The following is a 15,554-nucleotide window of genomic DNA, read 5'->3' on the forward strand; positions in this document are numbered from 1 at the left end:
CCACCATGGTCAGAACATAAGTCCCCACTAGCAGAATTCCATGCCTCTGCCTTAATGGGCTAGTTGTATTGCTTCAATGTAAAAGTGCTACATGTGTGTGAAAATGATTATTGCCATGGAAATAGTGGAAAGGGAAAAAAAAGAGAAAGCTAACGTGCTGCTCCTTTGAAGTTGACATTAGAAATATTTGAAATTTCTTCGCTAATTTAAGAAGACGTCTGCGGGTTTGTTGAATGCTCTGTGTTTCTTCTGTAATGTTTTCTTAGCTCTTTTTATTGTTTTCTCAGGCATTATTTCATTTCCCCAGTTACTGTATATTTGTACCTGCTTCTGGTATGTTGAGTCCTTTATCTTCTGGCATGAACCATTTGCCCATCTCATTGGTGTGCACTGCTTCCTCGGTGTCCCTTGTCAAGTGTCTACTTGGAGATGTTCTATTCTCATCCTCAGTCGGCTGTGAATTGATGCCAATGAACTTGGGATGATGTTTGCATTCTGACAGCTCTGCCCCAATCATGGTTTCATTGACTGCACAGAATGAATCCAATCTAGGGGTGAATACAAGCATCCTTAATTACTATATACTACATACAGAGCTTACATCCCTGTTTGGATGTTGATTTGGGAAAGAAATATATTCAAGTCATATATAGGAATAAACATATATTTGTGCATCCTAGATGCTTATAAATGCAATTGGATAAGAATTAGAGCCCTTTGTGATTAAAAAAAAATGCTTTTTTAAAATCAATAATTGGTCTCATAGAAATGTAGCTACAAAAGAAAGTATCTATAAGTCTCATTCTTGAATGGACCACTCTGCAATTCCCCTAGCGATGGTTCCTGTCTGTGTATTTTCTGCCAGAAATGTTGGATAGCTTCCCCAAATACCATAGCATGGGTGTGTGCTCCTCCTTAAAATAACCTGATACTAGAAATAGTTATTTCACAGCAACACCCCTGGGATATACTTTTACCTGCTTGGACCCTGACTTTAATTGACAAAAGCTAATTCCACTTACAAATACCCTTACTTTGCTAGTGGGTTGAAGAGTATACTCACCAATGGAATTATCTGGAGAGAATTTATCTTCTCAATGTTTACCCCAACTTTCTGTTTCAACTTACAAAGAGAACAAGCAAATAAAATGATGCCTTGAATCTTTGTACTTCATTCTGGCAACTCCATTTCAACCTTAGTGTCAATATCCTCTTTCAAATGGAGTTGTCTAAAAATATATTAAGGGCTTCAACTGCTGTGGCTACTTCTGCCATCACCAAAGTCAGCTCCTGTGAAAACCTCGGATGCTCAGACTCTTCCTCTACGGAGCTCCTAGAAATGTATCTTGGAATGGGCTTCATTCCCAACCAAGAAACATGAAATATCTTGGCAAGAGCATCTCAGTCTGCAACACAGAAGAGGGGCAGTCTATCTTCTTTGTTCTAAAGTAGTTCAACTCTAGAAATACACTTACAGGAAATGTCAGATTGAAAATTCCTAAGAATATTTTAGAATTCATTTTCAAATAAACAAACATTTCCTAATAAGTACAACCAACCCATGTGCCTTTCTGGAAGAATCCCTAAACTAAGAAATGAGAGACTAGAGTCTAACCAGTAAAGTGCCCTGAAAAGAAGAAACATCACTTTTTTCCTATGATACACAAGTTATTTGGTTAACAGCCTGACCTTGAGCTGGGAGTCTGAAGTTATTTTTACCATAGACAGAGGGGCATTTAACATATAGGTGTATATTAAGTCCTGAACCCATTAACACTGTTTTAAAAAAAAAAAAAAAAAACCCTGATGGGCCGATTCTAACACATGCTTGTATATCCTTGGGTGATGTGATAGTCATTGTAATTTATATTATTCACAAGTAAATGAAACGCCATGTCAAGTTCAGTGGTACTAAGTGCTGCTAACTCACTCCATCTACAGTATCAAAATTGCACACATACACCATGTCCTTTTCAAAGATGTGTGTCTAAGTCCATCTAATGAAATGGGGGTACTTCACAGGGATTTACAGCATGGGCAATTCTAAGAATCAGCTTTGCAATGTTAGGATATTCCAGTGCTAGCTGAAATGAATTACCTTTCAGGCTCAATAACTGCATTGGATTAGACAGTTGATGATGGGTTTGTCTGCTTATGAAGCACAATGCTTACAGAAAATTAGTCACCCTTGGCTGTAGCTGGTTTTATGAGTCCACTAACTCTGTACCTCCCCTTTGAAAGAGCTTCACACCTCAGGGCATACCATGGTCCTAATGTGCTTCAAAGTCCAAAGAAAAAAATACAAATCCAAAAGACTATGTATCGGTCTCTTGGCTGCTTTCCCTCTCAGTTGTAGCCTATCCTAAATTGTGACTGCCGTGAAGGCAATATCCTTTCCTGAGGCAAACCCATCTCCTATATAAGCTACTACAATCCCATATGAAACATTCTATGTCTTCAAAATGTGTGTGTTGATATATGTGCGTTCTTAAAATATATGAAGAAATAAGAGAAGCATCACCAAGATAATCCTTAGACAAAAGAAAGGCCAAGTAGGCTGCATTTGTTATCTTAGTGATGGCTGATGCTTATCAACCTCTTGATGCTAGAACCTGGCCTTCTGAGGGACCCACATCCTCACCTCTGGAAGGCACCCGCTTCCCCACTTGGCTATTTGAGTGGGTGCTCTACCCTTTCAGGATGAAGAATTGCTACCATGCCACCCGTTACCAGTGGAAGGAAAGAGAAGGGGAGTGTGTCCTAAGTAGGTGGGTCCAAGCCCTCCGTGATCTCTTGAACCTGCTCATTGGCTCTCTTGGCCTTTCTCTTGATTTCTATAAAAAAGAGTGCCCAGGAGAGCTTAGGTGAGCAAGGCCCTATTCTGCAAAGACCCCAAGTAGGAGCAAGTGTGCCCTACTCATATCGCCAGGCCTCCATGACTCCATGATAAAAGCTGACACAAGCAGTTGATTATGAGAAATGAGATATCTGTGTAATCCTAGAAGCATTTAAAGGGTAATTAATTTTGTTCACTTTTTGGATTTTCTTTAGTTTGTATTCAAGACCAGGTCCTACAAAGAAAGAACGATACATGAAGAACTGGCTAAAAATATGAGTGATCTTTTGAAGTCAAATGACTCGATGATAGTGAAACATGTCCTAAAGGTAATTCTCTTCTTCATAGTGGAAACAGAATTCCTATCACAGGGCTCGCTGATCTCCACAGGTCTTTTCTCTTCTCGATTATAACATAAGTTTCAATTCAAAACTAAATTATATCTGCATATCAAGTAAAAGGGGGGGTCTATTTCAAGAGAACAGAGGGGAGTAGGTTGTACCCAGGTTAAGCACTTTGATCTAAAGGCAGAATGGATTACTATCAAAAATTATTAAAAACATTCACAAACAGTAAGTATAGCATGAAGATTGGACAGCTAGTTACAGGAAGAAAACTTCTTAGGAAAGGGATATAATGGTATATTAAAGAGCATATTTACAATAAAGAGTAAGTGAGTGATAGCAAGTTTTTGGTCTCAAATTGCAACATATAAGTGAACATGAAAAAGAGACCATAAAAAAACCTATAAAACAATGTTATGGAACTCTGATTTTTAGATGCAAGCTTCTTGTCTATTGTGATTTGACAAATTTACCTAACTAGAGCAAATGATTAGCAAATACTTAGAAAGGTAATATGACATCATAGGCCATCAGCATAAGTTCACAAAAAAAAAATATATCTAAATCTGACAGTCCAAGCAGCTAATTTTTTTAAGCAGCCTTGTGAGTATATCCATTCGTTCAACCAAGATAAAGCAGCCAGACTCCTGATACTTGGGATGCATTACAGCAACGACTAAAATTCCATGTCCTTGGGAGCTAATCTTATACTGGGGGCGAAATGAGCTATTGATTAAACATAAATTATATGCTGATGGCAAATAGAATGAGAAAAGAAAACAGAGAGCAAGTAAGAGGAATAAGCATGGTCAGGACAAAAAGAATGAGACTTGTACCTCTACCAGGGTAGACAGATGGCCTGATGGAGAACAGGACCCTTGAAAAGAAAATGGAAAGAAAGTAAGGGAGCTGCCCATGGGGGAACCAGAGCACTGCAGGTTCAGGAAGGGTCTTTACTACTCAGTAAGGATTAGCACAGCTCTGGGTCTGAGAGTACCACTGTGGACAAGGATGGGAGGGGTTAAATGAACTCAGAGAAGCCATGAGCATTGGGGCATGCCTGTGGACCACCATCAGAGGAGAGAGAATCTGTTAACTTCAGAAACAAATGGCGGTACATTTGGTATACTGAGTACAGTTTGGGACAAGGTAGGTGATGGACGTGGTTTCAGTATGCCTTGGATTCTTTTTTAAAAGTCCTAGTAGTGTGAGTTTCACTTCTAACATCAAGCAGACACTTTGATTTTTTTCCTTGAAGTGATGGGATCCATTCACAGAACCAGACATTAGCCATGCCTCCCTTTCGCCTAAGCCACTCCCTCGGAATGAGGTCAATGCTCCCACTTAAGTTACCAGAGCACCCAGCCAGCCACGTATACGATCACCATGAGCATGTTTGTTCTGCCACCAAAGGACATTTGAATCGCAGCCAGTTTGTGGCCGGTGCAGTGCTATGACCCCATGCTAATGGCTCCATGATGAGACAGACTGTAGCATAGTTTGTTGAATTAAAAGGGCAGTCTCAGGAGAATTGGTTAAGAATAGCACTTTCTATGTGGAGTTTAGTGATTAAAAAAATTTAAATACACCGTCACTGTGTAAGTATTGGTGGGAAATAATTAACACATATAAAAATTAGCTCAAAATTGAGAGCCTGATGAAGAGCCTGCCACAAATGCTTCATTTCGGTTTTAACTTAAGTTGTTTATATTATTAGGAAACTGGAATATATATTATATATAAATATGTTATGTATAAATATATTATATAATATGTTATATATTATATATAATGTAATATATTATATTGTATTATAATATATTATAACTTTGATAAAGGTTATCCTATAGTAGCAGAGACTGTGTCACTGCCCCAGCCCATTTGACTTAATAATTTACTTTAAGATATGTTACTGCTCTGGTCCACTTTACCTACTCATTTACTTTTTAAAAAGCATAGCTCTCTTGTTGTAAACATTATAATTATCATTATTTTACCATAGATTAATAAATCCTCTATTGTCTGCTTTTTCCTTATAGCATTCTTGGTTCTTCTTTGCAATTATTCTAAAATCAATGGCACAGCACTTGATTGACACAAATAAAATTCAGGTAAGCTCACGGGTAATGCAGCAATGTAATATCATCCAACAATTACACTAATGAACATATTCTCATTAGTTCCACTTTTATTGGCTGTGTAAAACCTTAGCAATTTATGTTAATTGCTTTTTAAGTACAAGAAATGGCCATGTGTGTTAATAAAGGCCCATTCAGAAACAGATGTGAAGACAAAAATTACAAATACAAAGATACATTGAGGAGATATAACTGTAAAGGACAAACAGAACAGGAAATACGAGGTAGGCAGGTCTGATAGCTATGAGAGAAAATGGAGAAAGAAGAGGGGTTGGTTAAAATGAGCCAGCTTTCGGCCTGGCCAATGTGTCCAATCTGGAAGCAAAGGATGGTTGTTGGAGAAATGGTGCTCTGCACACATGGATCCTGCGGGCAAGTCTCTGCCAGCTCCATCACTGACTGGAGGCAGCCTGGGATAATGTGCTTTTGCCAGCAATGATTGATTGGGTCTCGGATATGGCAGCTTTTTTACATGTTTTTCATATGTTACGTAAATGTCCGGGCTTCTGCAATCTGCAGTTATCACGGCACAGTGCACACAATGGAGAATCTGATCCCCCACAGCCCCATAGGCCTCTCTTAGAAGAGCGGTGGGTGGAATGAACTCCAGGTCCTGTCACGGCAGCTGGTCTCCTCAGAATCCTGCCTACCTGAGCACACCATCCCTTTCTCTCCACTCCAGATCCTCTCCCTCTAGCTCACGGCTGGGAAGGTCTTGGTGACCCAGCAGGGTGTATGACCCAGACCCTCCTCCCAGAGTAGGGACAATCTGGTGGCCTGACATTACTGCAGCCAGGGTTGCTGCGTGTGATCAGGCACCCGACCGTGAGCACGCAAGGGCATGTCTTGGGTTCTCACAAACCTCTCTCAGCTCCCATTTGGATAAAGCCAAGGAGGAGCTTTAACACGCGCCCCTGCCCACCTGCACCACTGGGAGTAGAGTCAGAACAGTGGCAGGCACGGTAGGGTTCAGTGACATCGTTCTGACTTGCCTTCCTAGTGGGAGATAGGCATGTCAGAGCTCTCTCTGGCCATCCTCACAGGGACAGCTCCAGACAATGAGCTCCATGCTCAGTGTTGATCCAAATGTCAGTTTCTTCTGTATAAACTTCACGTTTGACACCTCGATGGTCCTTGAAGAGATCGTCCCCCCTCTTTCTAGTATACATAGCCTTGGTAATTGTCCATAAGGCTTTCTGAAGAAAAACCGATAGAATCTTTACTGCACACATTACTTAGTACAGTTCTCAGAAGCGTTCCTCTAACTCAGTACTCTCTTCAATTCATATATACTGGATGTAGAAGTTAACTCCGGTCAGAAATCTACGTAATGAAATAGACACCTTCATCTTCCAGTGTCTGGCCCTGAGTCCTTTATGCATGCCAGTTACCACCATTTCCCAGCTCCTGAGTATTTCATACGTCATTATCCAGCTCTATGAGTCCCTCAGAGTCAAGTTCCCTAGGATATGCCCCTGGCTTTGCCACTAATCACATGACCTCTGTTACTAGGGTGACCCATTTCCCCTATGGCTGTTAATGAATCAGTCCTATGACTGCTACCCACAGACACAAGACACCACGGAACATCACAGTGGTGAGAGTATCAGCACCTTGTCGGTGACTTGGGGTCATTAGGGTGTTTACTGTGCTCTCTTGTGCAAGTTCGTGTTCTAATGGGCTTAATGGTCTGAGTTAATAGCAATTCCTGCGTGTATGCTTCCTTCTACAACCCGACTCCAACCTGCATCCTCTGCTTCAGTGACTAAGACATTTACAGTTTGACTTCAAGTGACATAAATCCATTTCTAGGATCTGAAAAACCATCAATGCCTATAGAAAGTTACCTACCATTTAATCTCACATGCTCATAAAATGCCTGCTTATCTATTCATCCTAATGTATGCCCTTTTATATTATATCCCTTTCATCAGATAGCTTCAGGGTTCCAATATTAAATATATTTCGTTTTGCTCTTGTAGATGTTACCTAGCTTTCATAGCATAGTTTTCATAATTCATAGGGAATTATGGCAGCTCCTCTATCCTTCTTCGTTGGGCCCAGGAAGCCTTCAGGTAGAGGCCTTTTCAGCAAGGATGAGGTGGGTCTGCTTCCCTAGACTTTGTCTGTTTCCTTACAAAGCCACGGCTTTGTGGCATCTTCTCTAATGAGAGAAGAGCTAAATGTTAGAGGGAGATAGGAGACACTCTATAAACAGTAAAGGTTAAGGAAAGCACACAGGGGGCCTCGCATCCCCAACCAGAAGACAGCTGAGGTTACTCTCTGGCCTCTACCGCCCCCCCACACACACATATATATGTGTATGCACATATATATGCATATATATGCACACCTGTCTGCACACACACTCCTCACAAACACAAGCACAATAAGGAACGAAATGACTACTGCCTTTGTACAGGTAAATTGGTTAGTCTTATTGCCTAAGATATATGGAGAAGAATAAAAATGGAATGTGTGATTTATTTGGTATATTTTTATCAACTTGTATGATTTCAATAATAAATTTTAAATGTATAGAAAGAGCAATGATGAGGCTTCAAAATACTTACAAGTGGTATTACAGAAAGAAAAATAAAAGTCAGCACCGATGTCCTATTATTAAATCTCCGTTTAAAACAACCCTTGTAATAACAGCCCTCGTGTTTTGTATTCTTACAGTATGAAAGGCTGGGTGCTTGCAATCGAAAATTACATGATTCAATCTCACTCTAATTGCAGTGACAAAATTACTAAAGCCAACTTGTAGAGATGAATGAGTTTTATTGACCTTACAGGAAAGGCCTGTATATACACACAAAGAAACAGCTTGCCTCTCTCAAACTTTCTCCTTCTATACAGACATCTGAACATAACATAAAGTTGCATTTTATATATATATATATATGTAATCTCACATCCATGTTCTTCTAAACTTAGTGTTGTGAGGATCTTGATATATCTAATTTGTGGTAAATTCTGGAACCAGAGAGTTAGGCTGACAAGAACTCATGTCATAAACTATCTCAGACCAGTGTCTGTTCTCATCCAGTTATGTGCTTATTTATTGTAGGTTTTTACACTTTTATTTTTGTGTGTGTACAATGTGCATGTGTTAGTGTGTGTGTGTGTGTGTGTGTGTGTGTGTGTGTGTGTACGACACATGTGTGTGAGTTAATGTGGAGGCCTGAAGTTGACATCAATCACTCTCCACCTTATTTTCTTGAGACAGTCCCTCACTGAACCTGGCGTTTAGGGATTGGCTTCACAGTCCAGCCATGAGCTCCAAGAATCCGCCTGTCTCTGCTCCTAGCCACTGAAATCGGATTAAAGTGTAAGCCTCTAGGCCCAGTCTTTGTAGCTCCTCCTGCTTCCAAAGCAGACAGTTTGTCAACTGAGCCATCCCCTGGGCATTCATTATCATCATATCTCTTTACATTTTGTCAATGGCATACATAGATATAACATATTACAACCATATCCACCCCTCCCCATGACCCTGTTATCCCCCTTCCTCTCTTTCTGAACCTCCCCTCCCGCCCCCTGCATAGGCTACACCTATGACAAAACTACATACCCTCCCCCAGCACTCACTAACAGTCATTAGCTCCTTCAGGAAGCTAAGTAGGCTCTCATGAGCACTTCCTCTACCTATGATTGAAAGCTCAAGGGTCCAGTCTTGTCCAGGTTTCTGTGGTCACAGGAGCCATAGCAATGTCATACCTGGATGACAGCAGTTCAGGACACTCTTCCCAATCCTACATGTTTTAAATTCTTTCCATACTCTATTTTGTGATGTTCTCTTGGACTGGGAGGGGCTCCTGGCAATAGATGTCTCTTTTAAGACTGAGCACTCATAGATTTTACTGGAAGGATTCCTATATGTTAAATTTTATTCTAAATTAAAATAAATGGAGCTATTTGAGTGAAAATTGTTTTAGAACAACATTAATTTTTAAATTAATATGTTTTATTTAAAGTCTAATAGTTATTTCTTGGGAGGCAAGAGGAAGGAATTAACATATGAAGGCATAATATGAATGCACATGTCTTTGTGATTTGTGTATTTGAGATGAACAGTTTTTAATGAAAAAGTATAAATTTACCAGTCAGGCTAGAAGGGAACACTTAATTTAAAAAAAATGGTAGAATTATGATCTTGAAACTTAAAAGGCTTTCAAGTTTTATTGCTGCTTTCAAGTTTTCTAAAGAGTTCCTTTGATTTGCTGTCCTATAAAATAAGGTAAGTCTTTCTGTTGCTGTCCTAGCTTGGTAATTCACACACCACATTTTTAGTAAAATTATTCTTTCCTTAGCTTCCCAGAGCTCAAAGATTCCCTGAGTCTTACCAAAGTGAACTAGACAACCTGGTGATGGGCCTGTGTGACCACGTGATTTGGAAATACAAGGATGCCCTTGAGGAGACGAAAAGGGCGAACCACAGCGTTGCCAGGTTCCTTAAGGTACATCTATGTGAGAGCACAGTTCTGTCCAAGTCACTTTGAAAGTGGCTGCAAGAGAGCCTGAGTGTCATTAACTTACTCTCTACTTATGATGAAGTATCAGAGCTCTGGGGTAAGAGGAACACTTCCACTTCTACATCTCCTCTCTCGAAATGTGTGTTAATACTTATTCCAACTTACAGGCTCATTAAAGAAAAATGAAGGTTAGGTAAAAATGGGCATCCGAGTGTTGTCAAGTCAGGATGCTTTCTAAATAAGTTTATACAGTAAGAGGAGATGTTGAAAGGAGCTACATTGTGGTGATGTCATTCTCCTGAGGTATGTCCGCCTGGGACATGACATTTTAGATGAGCCATTGATGAGATAATGACACTACGTAGCCAACTTCAAGATTATGACACTGCTTTTATGTGGCCTCTGGCTTTCTTTAGCCTGATGGTAATGTTATGAACTATTCATAGAAAAAAAAATTGATCAATTTGAGTATGAAGCAGGTTTTAGTTACATTTCCAATTATCTCCCAAACTAGTAGGATTTCATAAGGCTTTTTCAGACCTCTTTAGTTGTGATCATGCCACCTACTACCCCTCTTTCTCCTCGTCCCTCTGCTCTCAAACCCACTTAAACCTTTGGTGCCCAGTATTCCTCCCTTGCTTTTCCATCTCACATATGTTCTGTTATTTCCTCTTAGATTTTTTACTTGGGTTTCCAGGCAGCGTCTTCACACACACTCATCCTGGTTAGCCCTTCCCTGGGCCTCCGGCTTCCCATCCACGTCAAGCTGCTAGCTACTGGGGCCTTTACGTCCTCACCATCTCTGTCTCTACTTTCACTGAACCTACCTTCTACTACTCACTTCCCTTATTTATTTTCCTTAAAATAGAAAAAAAGGGATGATATGCATTAAAAGGGATGAGAGTAAAAGAGGGAAAAAGTGACTTGCATTTCCTACCACACTTTAAGGCCCATGAGAATAAAATATATAGCTATGCTGCTAGCATACTGGAAGTGCTTGACAGAATAGAAAATTCGGTGCAAATATTTATATGAAGTCCAACTTGTAAGCAAAATACACTTAAAGAAACAACTAAAGTTTTCATCCCTAAACTGAAAATAAAAAATGATGACAAAACAAATTTCAAAGAAGGGGAAAAGATTCCCATATATACTACTCTTGGCTTAGATATTTGATATGTTTTCAAGTAGACAAGTGTTTATTTGTAGTGTATTTATACACAGGTAATTGCTGCCTATGTATAAACCTCATGTGGAAGCAATTGAAAATGTTCAAGATGAAAAAGTAAATGGTAATGATGAAAAGCACAGATTGGCAATAAATACTTATAACTAACAAAAATAACAAAAGATCACATAGATTTCAGTTTGATACACACATACACACACACACACACACACACACACACACACATGCACAAGAAGTTTGTGAATGGAAAGATTTTTGTATTGTAAATGTCCACCATGCACACATGCTTCCAATTTGATGGCATTTATTGACACAGAAGACAGCAAAGACTTTGGGGATGATTGTTAGAAGTAATAGTAAAAAGCAGACAGAAACAGTACCAGATTTAGAGAATGTAAAACTGAAAGTCTTGATTTGTCCCCATCCTAGAAACCAGTGAGCTCTGAGCCTTCCCATCTCAGCACTGCCCTCTGGGTGCCACATTATAAACCTCTCATGCTCTCAGCAATCAGCTAATGGCCGTTCCTCAAGAAGGCTCCAGATATTTCCCATTTTGGCTTGTCTAGTTCCTCTCATCAGTGCTCAGATAGTGTGAATCGGACGATCCTTACTTCCCTCAAGGCTATCACAAGCTGCTTGACAGGAGCAACATAAGGAGTGACTTGTTGACTGCTGGCTTCAGGGTGTCACAGTCCATCTCCCCAGGGAAGGCAGTGGATCCACTGTTCTATGGTGGCAGGAGGGTGTGACAATTTGTTCACATAACTGAAACAAGGAAACAGAAGGAAGGCCAGGTCCAGAAGCTTCAGAGTCCCGCTCCTAATAGCCTACTCCCACTAGTAGAAGCAGTGCCTTTGCCGGATACTGAATGAAACATGAATTCCATAATCATCAATGTACCCGTTATAAACTTGACCTAAGACCCACCCAGCTAGGTTAAGAGAACCTGACAACAGAATATGCAAGTCACAAATGGGTCCCTAATGGCTGGAGAGATGGCTTAGCAGTTAAGAGCACTGACTGCTCTTCCAGAGGACCAGGGTTCAAATCCCAGCACCCACTTGGCAGCTCACACCTGTCTGTAGCTCTATGATCTGACATCCTCACACATGCAGGCAAAATGTAAAAAACATAAAAATATGTAAAAAAAAAAAAAAAAAAAAGAAAGAAAAGAAAAAAGAAATCTCGAGTTCTCCTCTTTTTGTTCTTCAAATGTATGCTTCTCTGGATGAAATACAAAACAGTTCCTTGCTGAAGAAAGCCAAGAAGAAGGAAAAAATTGCTGGCCCATTGTACCACTTTGCATCACACCCAGAATGCTTGGCAGATGGTCTCCCCCCACCCCAAGCCACTCTGGGATCACTGTACTAAAAACAATAATAAAATGTAAGCACATAATTAAAAAGCAGACAAACCTGAAAGAGAGAGTCTGAGATGGCTCACTTCAAGATTCCACACAATATTTTAAACAGTCGATGGGTGCGGGTTTGGAACGTCAGATGTTTATACTATCTGTGGCATTTTAAGTAGTTGCTATATGCAGAGGAGCATTTCTACGTGCCTTAGAGACTTTTTTAAAAAACACTTATATAGCACACTTAGTTAAATATTACTCTAAAATCCCTCAAGAAAAAGATTTGACTTCGGAATTGTATCTTCTCAGCGCTGTTTTACCTTTATGGACCGGGGATTCGTGTTTAAGATGGTAAACAATTACATCAGCATGTTCTCATCTGGTGACTTCAAGGTAAGGACCAGGGACAGAAGTAATTATTTGCCAAGTCCAGTGTTGTAACTAAGGCATTCTCTGTGTGTATCTGCCTGAAACACTGGCCTAGCATCCATTCAGTGAGTCATAAAATAAGGTCTGTACCATCTGGTTTGGAACTTTTCTTTGTTGACTGATTTTCTAGAACTATTTTAATCTTGTTGATTGCTGTGAACATTTAAGCTTTGTATTTTCTCCTAATTTAATTTTATTAGATAATATATGACTAATAATTTATTCATTTACTTTAGATAGCCAAGAGTTACAGTTAGAAAATATTTCCTAACAGTCTTCTGGACCTCATTGCACTTTGTTATAATAACCTTTCTATCTCTAATTTTATTAATTTTTATAGTCTCTCCTTTCTTAATTAATTTCAATAAGGGTATGTCTATCATTTTTATCTTTTCAAAGATCCAGGTCTTTGGTTGACTCTTTGTGTTGTTCTTTCAGTTTCTGTTTCATTAATTTCTTCCCTTTCTTATTTTTGTCATCTACTCTTTGAAATTTGGCATGTTCTTCTTTCTCTGAGACCTTGAGATGCACATTAAGTTATTTATTAACTTCCTAATTTTTTCATAGAGGCACTAAGACCTCTATTCTAGAAATAATATTAGCTGCATCCCAAATGCCTTTCAAATATTTCTTTAAAGAATATTCAGTTGTAAGTGGGTGTCAGTTTGAGAACAGCCTGGTATACAAAGTGAATCAAATACAGCCAAAGCTACACAGAGAAACCCTGTCCCAAAAAAACAAAAGCAAAAACAAAAAAGAATATTCAGTTGTGTTCCTATGATGCATGAAATGAATAATTTCCATTTGAATATAATTGCACTAGACCTACATATTTTTTCTGGAGATCAAGTGTTAAATTACCAGTGAAGAATAACTAATGTGTGTGTATAATTTAATTATACACTTATTCTTGTGCGAAAGGGCACATCAAATACCGTTCTTGTATGAAATGGCAAATTTCTACATTATTGAATGATGTTGCCAGAAAATAGAGCTCTACTCTGACGTAAAGGATATTTTTGTATTTTGTGAGCTGATAGTACCCAATGTAACAATGACAAGCTAGCTTGCTCTTAAGGGATGATTATCTATCACACATGTGAGAGGATATAAAACTGTTAGGACTGTGCAATCATTCCTCCAGCTGTGATTGCTCTTAAGACCTGAATTATGGTTATCTCACGCCAAGTCTGAACTCTATGGTCACGGTCCGAATCCAGGTGTTATGGAAAAGACACACCTTTTTCAAATGCAGGGAGGAAAATAGAGCAGAACAACGCTGAGAACTGATGGCACGTGGGTTGACTCCTCTTCAGATAGTGTGTACCATTGTCTCCTGTGACACTGGACCCCATCTCTTCTCAATCACTGTCTGCTCTGTGTTTTGAGTTGGATTTTTGAGAGAGCTCTGATCACCTGATGCAAAGGGACTGAACATACAAGAAACACATCATACCATAAGCTAAAACATGACTCAGGATTTTCTCTCATAGAAGCAGCTTATGGGCTACAGCTGGTCTCCGTTCCTTAGGTGGCTTTGATTGATGAGGAATGTGACTACAACAAGCACTTGTGAGGAAGCAAACTCCTTTAACTCTAATAACTACTTGGTTGTCATGCAAAATTAGCTACTCCTTCTTTGTAATGGTCAGATTGAAACACACATCGTTTTTGCTTGTTTTAATGAACGCTGTCGATGTACAAATCATAGCCATCTGTTTGCCTCCATTTCAGACTTTATGCCAGTATAAGTTTGATTTTCTCCAAGAAGTTTGTCAACATGAGCACTTTATTCCTCTGTGCCTCCCCATAAGATCTGCCAACATTCCAGGTAACAAGTCCCCACGTCTTCTTAAAGCCCTACAAGGCTGGTAGCTTGCTCCGACTCTGTTCTCCAGCTCCCTTAGCCTTTGTAGCCTAATAATCTGATAAGAATTCAAAAAAAGTTGCCCCATGTGGTTGACGGCTACAACTTTATATTTCTCTTCCCCTTTTCATCAAAGAGAAATCCAACAGCATTTTAAACCTTGCTGCTATAAATCAAAGAATTGCAACCTAGAATCCTACTAGTTCCAAAAGACAGATTTCCATTGATTTTGGTACCTAAAGACGGAGAGGAAAGAGCCATGAGTATAATTTTAATGGACAGTATTAATTACCATGCATAACTAAATCAGTGGTGCAAAGAAACCTGGAAAGTCAGAAGGAAGGAGGGATGGGAGGCAACATCACAAACTCTTTTTTATTAATTAATTTATTTACTTTACATCCTGATCATAATCCCATCTCTCCTCATCTCCAGTCCTGCCCTACATTATAAACTCCACACTGCTAGGCCAGAGAGTGGAAGAGATTGGGAGCAGAGGTCAGGGTGAAACATATTTCATTTGCTAAATTTGATGTACAGCATTACATTTAAATACTGCACATAAAATGTTTATTTTGTAAATTTGAAACCTTTATACATACGTGTGTATGTGGTGTGTATGTGCGTGCGTGCGTGCGTGTGTGTGTGTGTGTGTGTGTGTGTGTGTGTGTGTGTGTACGTATGGAGAAGAATCACAAGCGAGAATATAGACATCAGAAACTAAGTAAGAATCAAGCATTAACAAGAATAGTGTAGTTGAGTCAGGGACTTGAAGTGCCTTGCTACCAAGCTGTGAGTAGATGTTCACACTGCCATGTTAATGGTCAAGAAATCATAAAATAAGAAGGCAAAGAGCCTTCTCACGCCTATGGCAGCTTGCATTGACATTACAGAAAGAGAGTTATGACAGCAGGCTTAG

At 39.5% G+C, this 15,554-nt stretch overlaps 1 protein-coding gene across 3 annotated transcripts in view; it reads left to right on the plus strand.

Annotated features, from left to right (window-relative positions):
* Positions 1-15,554, plus strand: part of Dock10 (dedicator of cytokinesis 10) — a 245,163-nt gene that overhangs the window by 184,350 nt on the left and 45,259 nt on the right. For all 3 annotated transcript variants that reach the window (XM_051153999.1, XM_051153998.1, XM_051154000.1), the window contains exons 26-30: positions 3,052-3,165; positions 5,220-5,291; positions 9,635-9,781; positions 12,649-12,732; positions 14,503-14,599. In XM_051153999.1, coding sequence (XP_051009956.1) covers positions 3,052-3,165; positions 5,220-5,291; positions 9,635-9,781; positions 12,649-12,732; positions 14,503-14,599 — 514 coding nt within the window. The remainder of the gene's footprint in view (positions 1-3,051; positions 3,166-5,219; positions 5,292-9,634; positions 9,782-12,648; positions 12,733-14,502; positions 14,600-15,554) is intronic.

The sequence above is a fragment of the Acomys russatus genome, chromosome 12 (genome assembly GCF_903995435.1).
Source record: "Acomys russatus chromosome 12, mAcoRus1.1, whole genome shotgun sequence".
Lineage (NCBI taxonomy): Eukaryota > Metazoa > Chordata > Mammalia > Rodentia > Muridae > Acomys > Acomys russatus.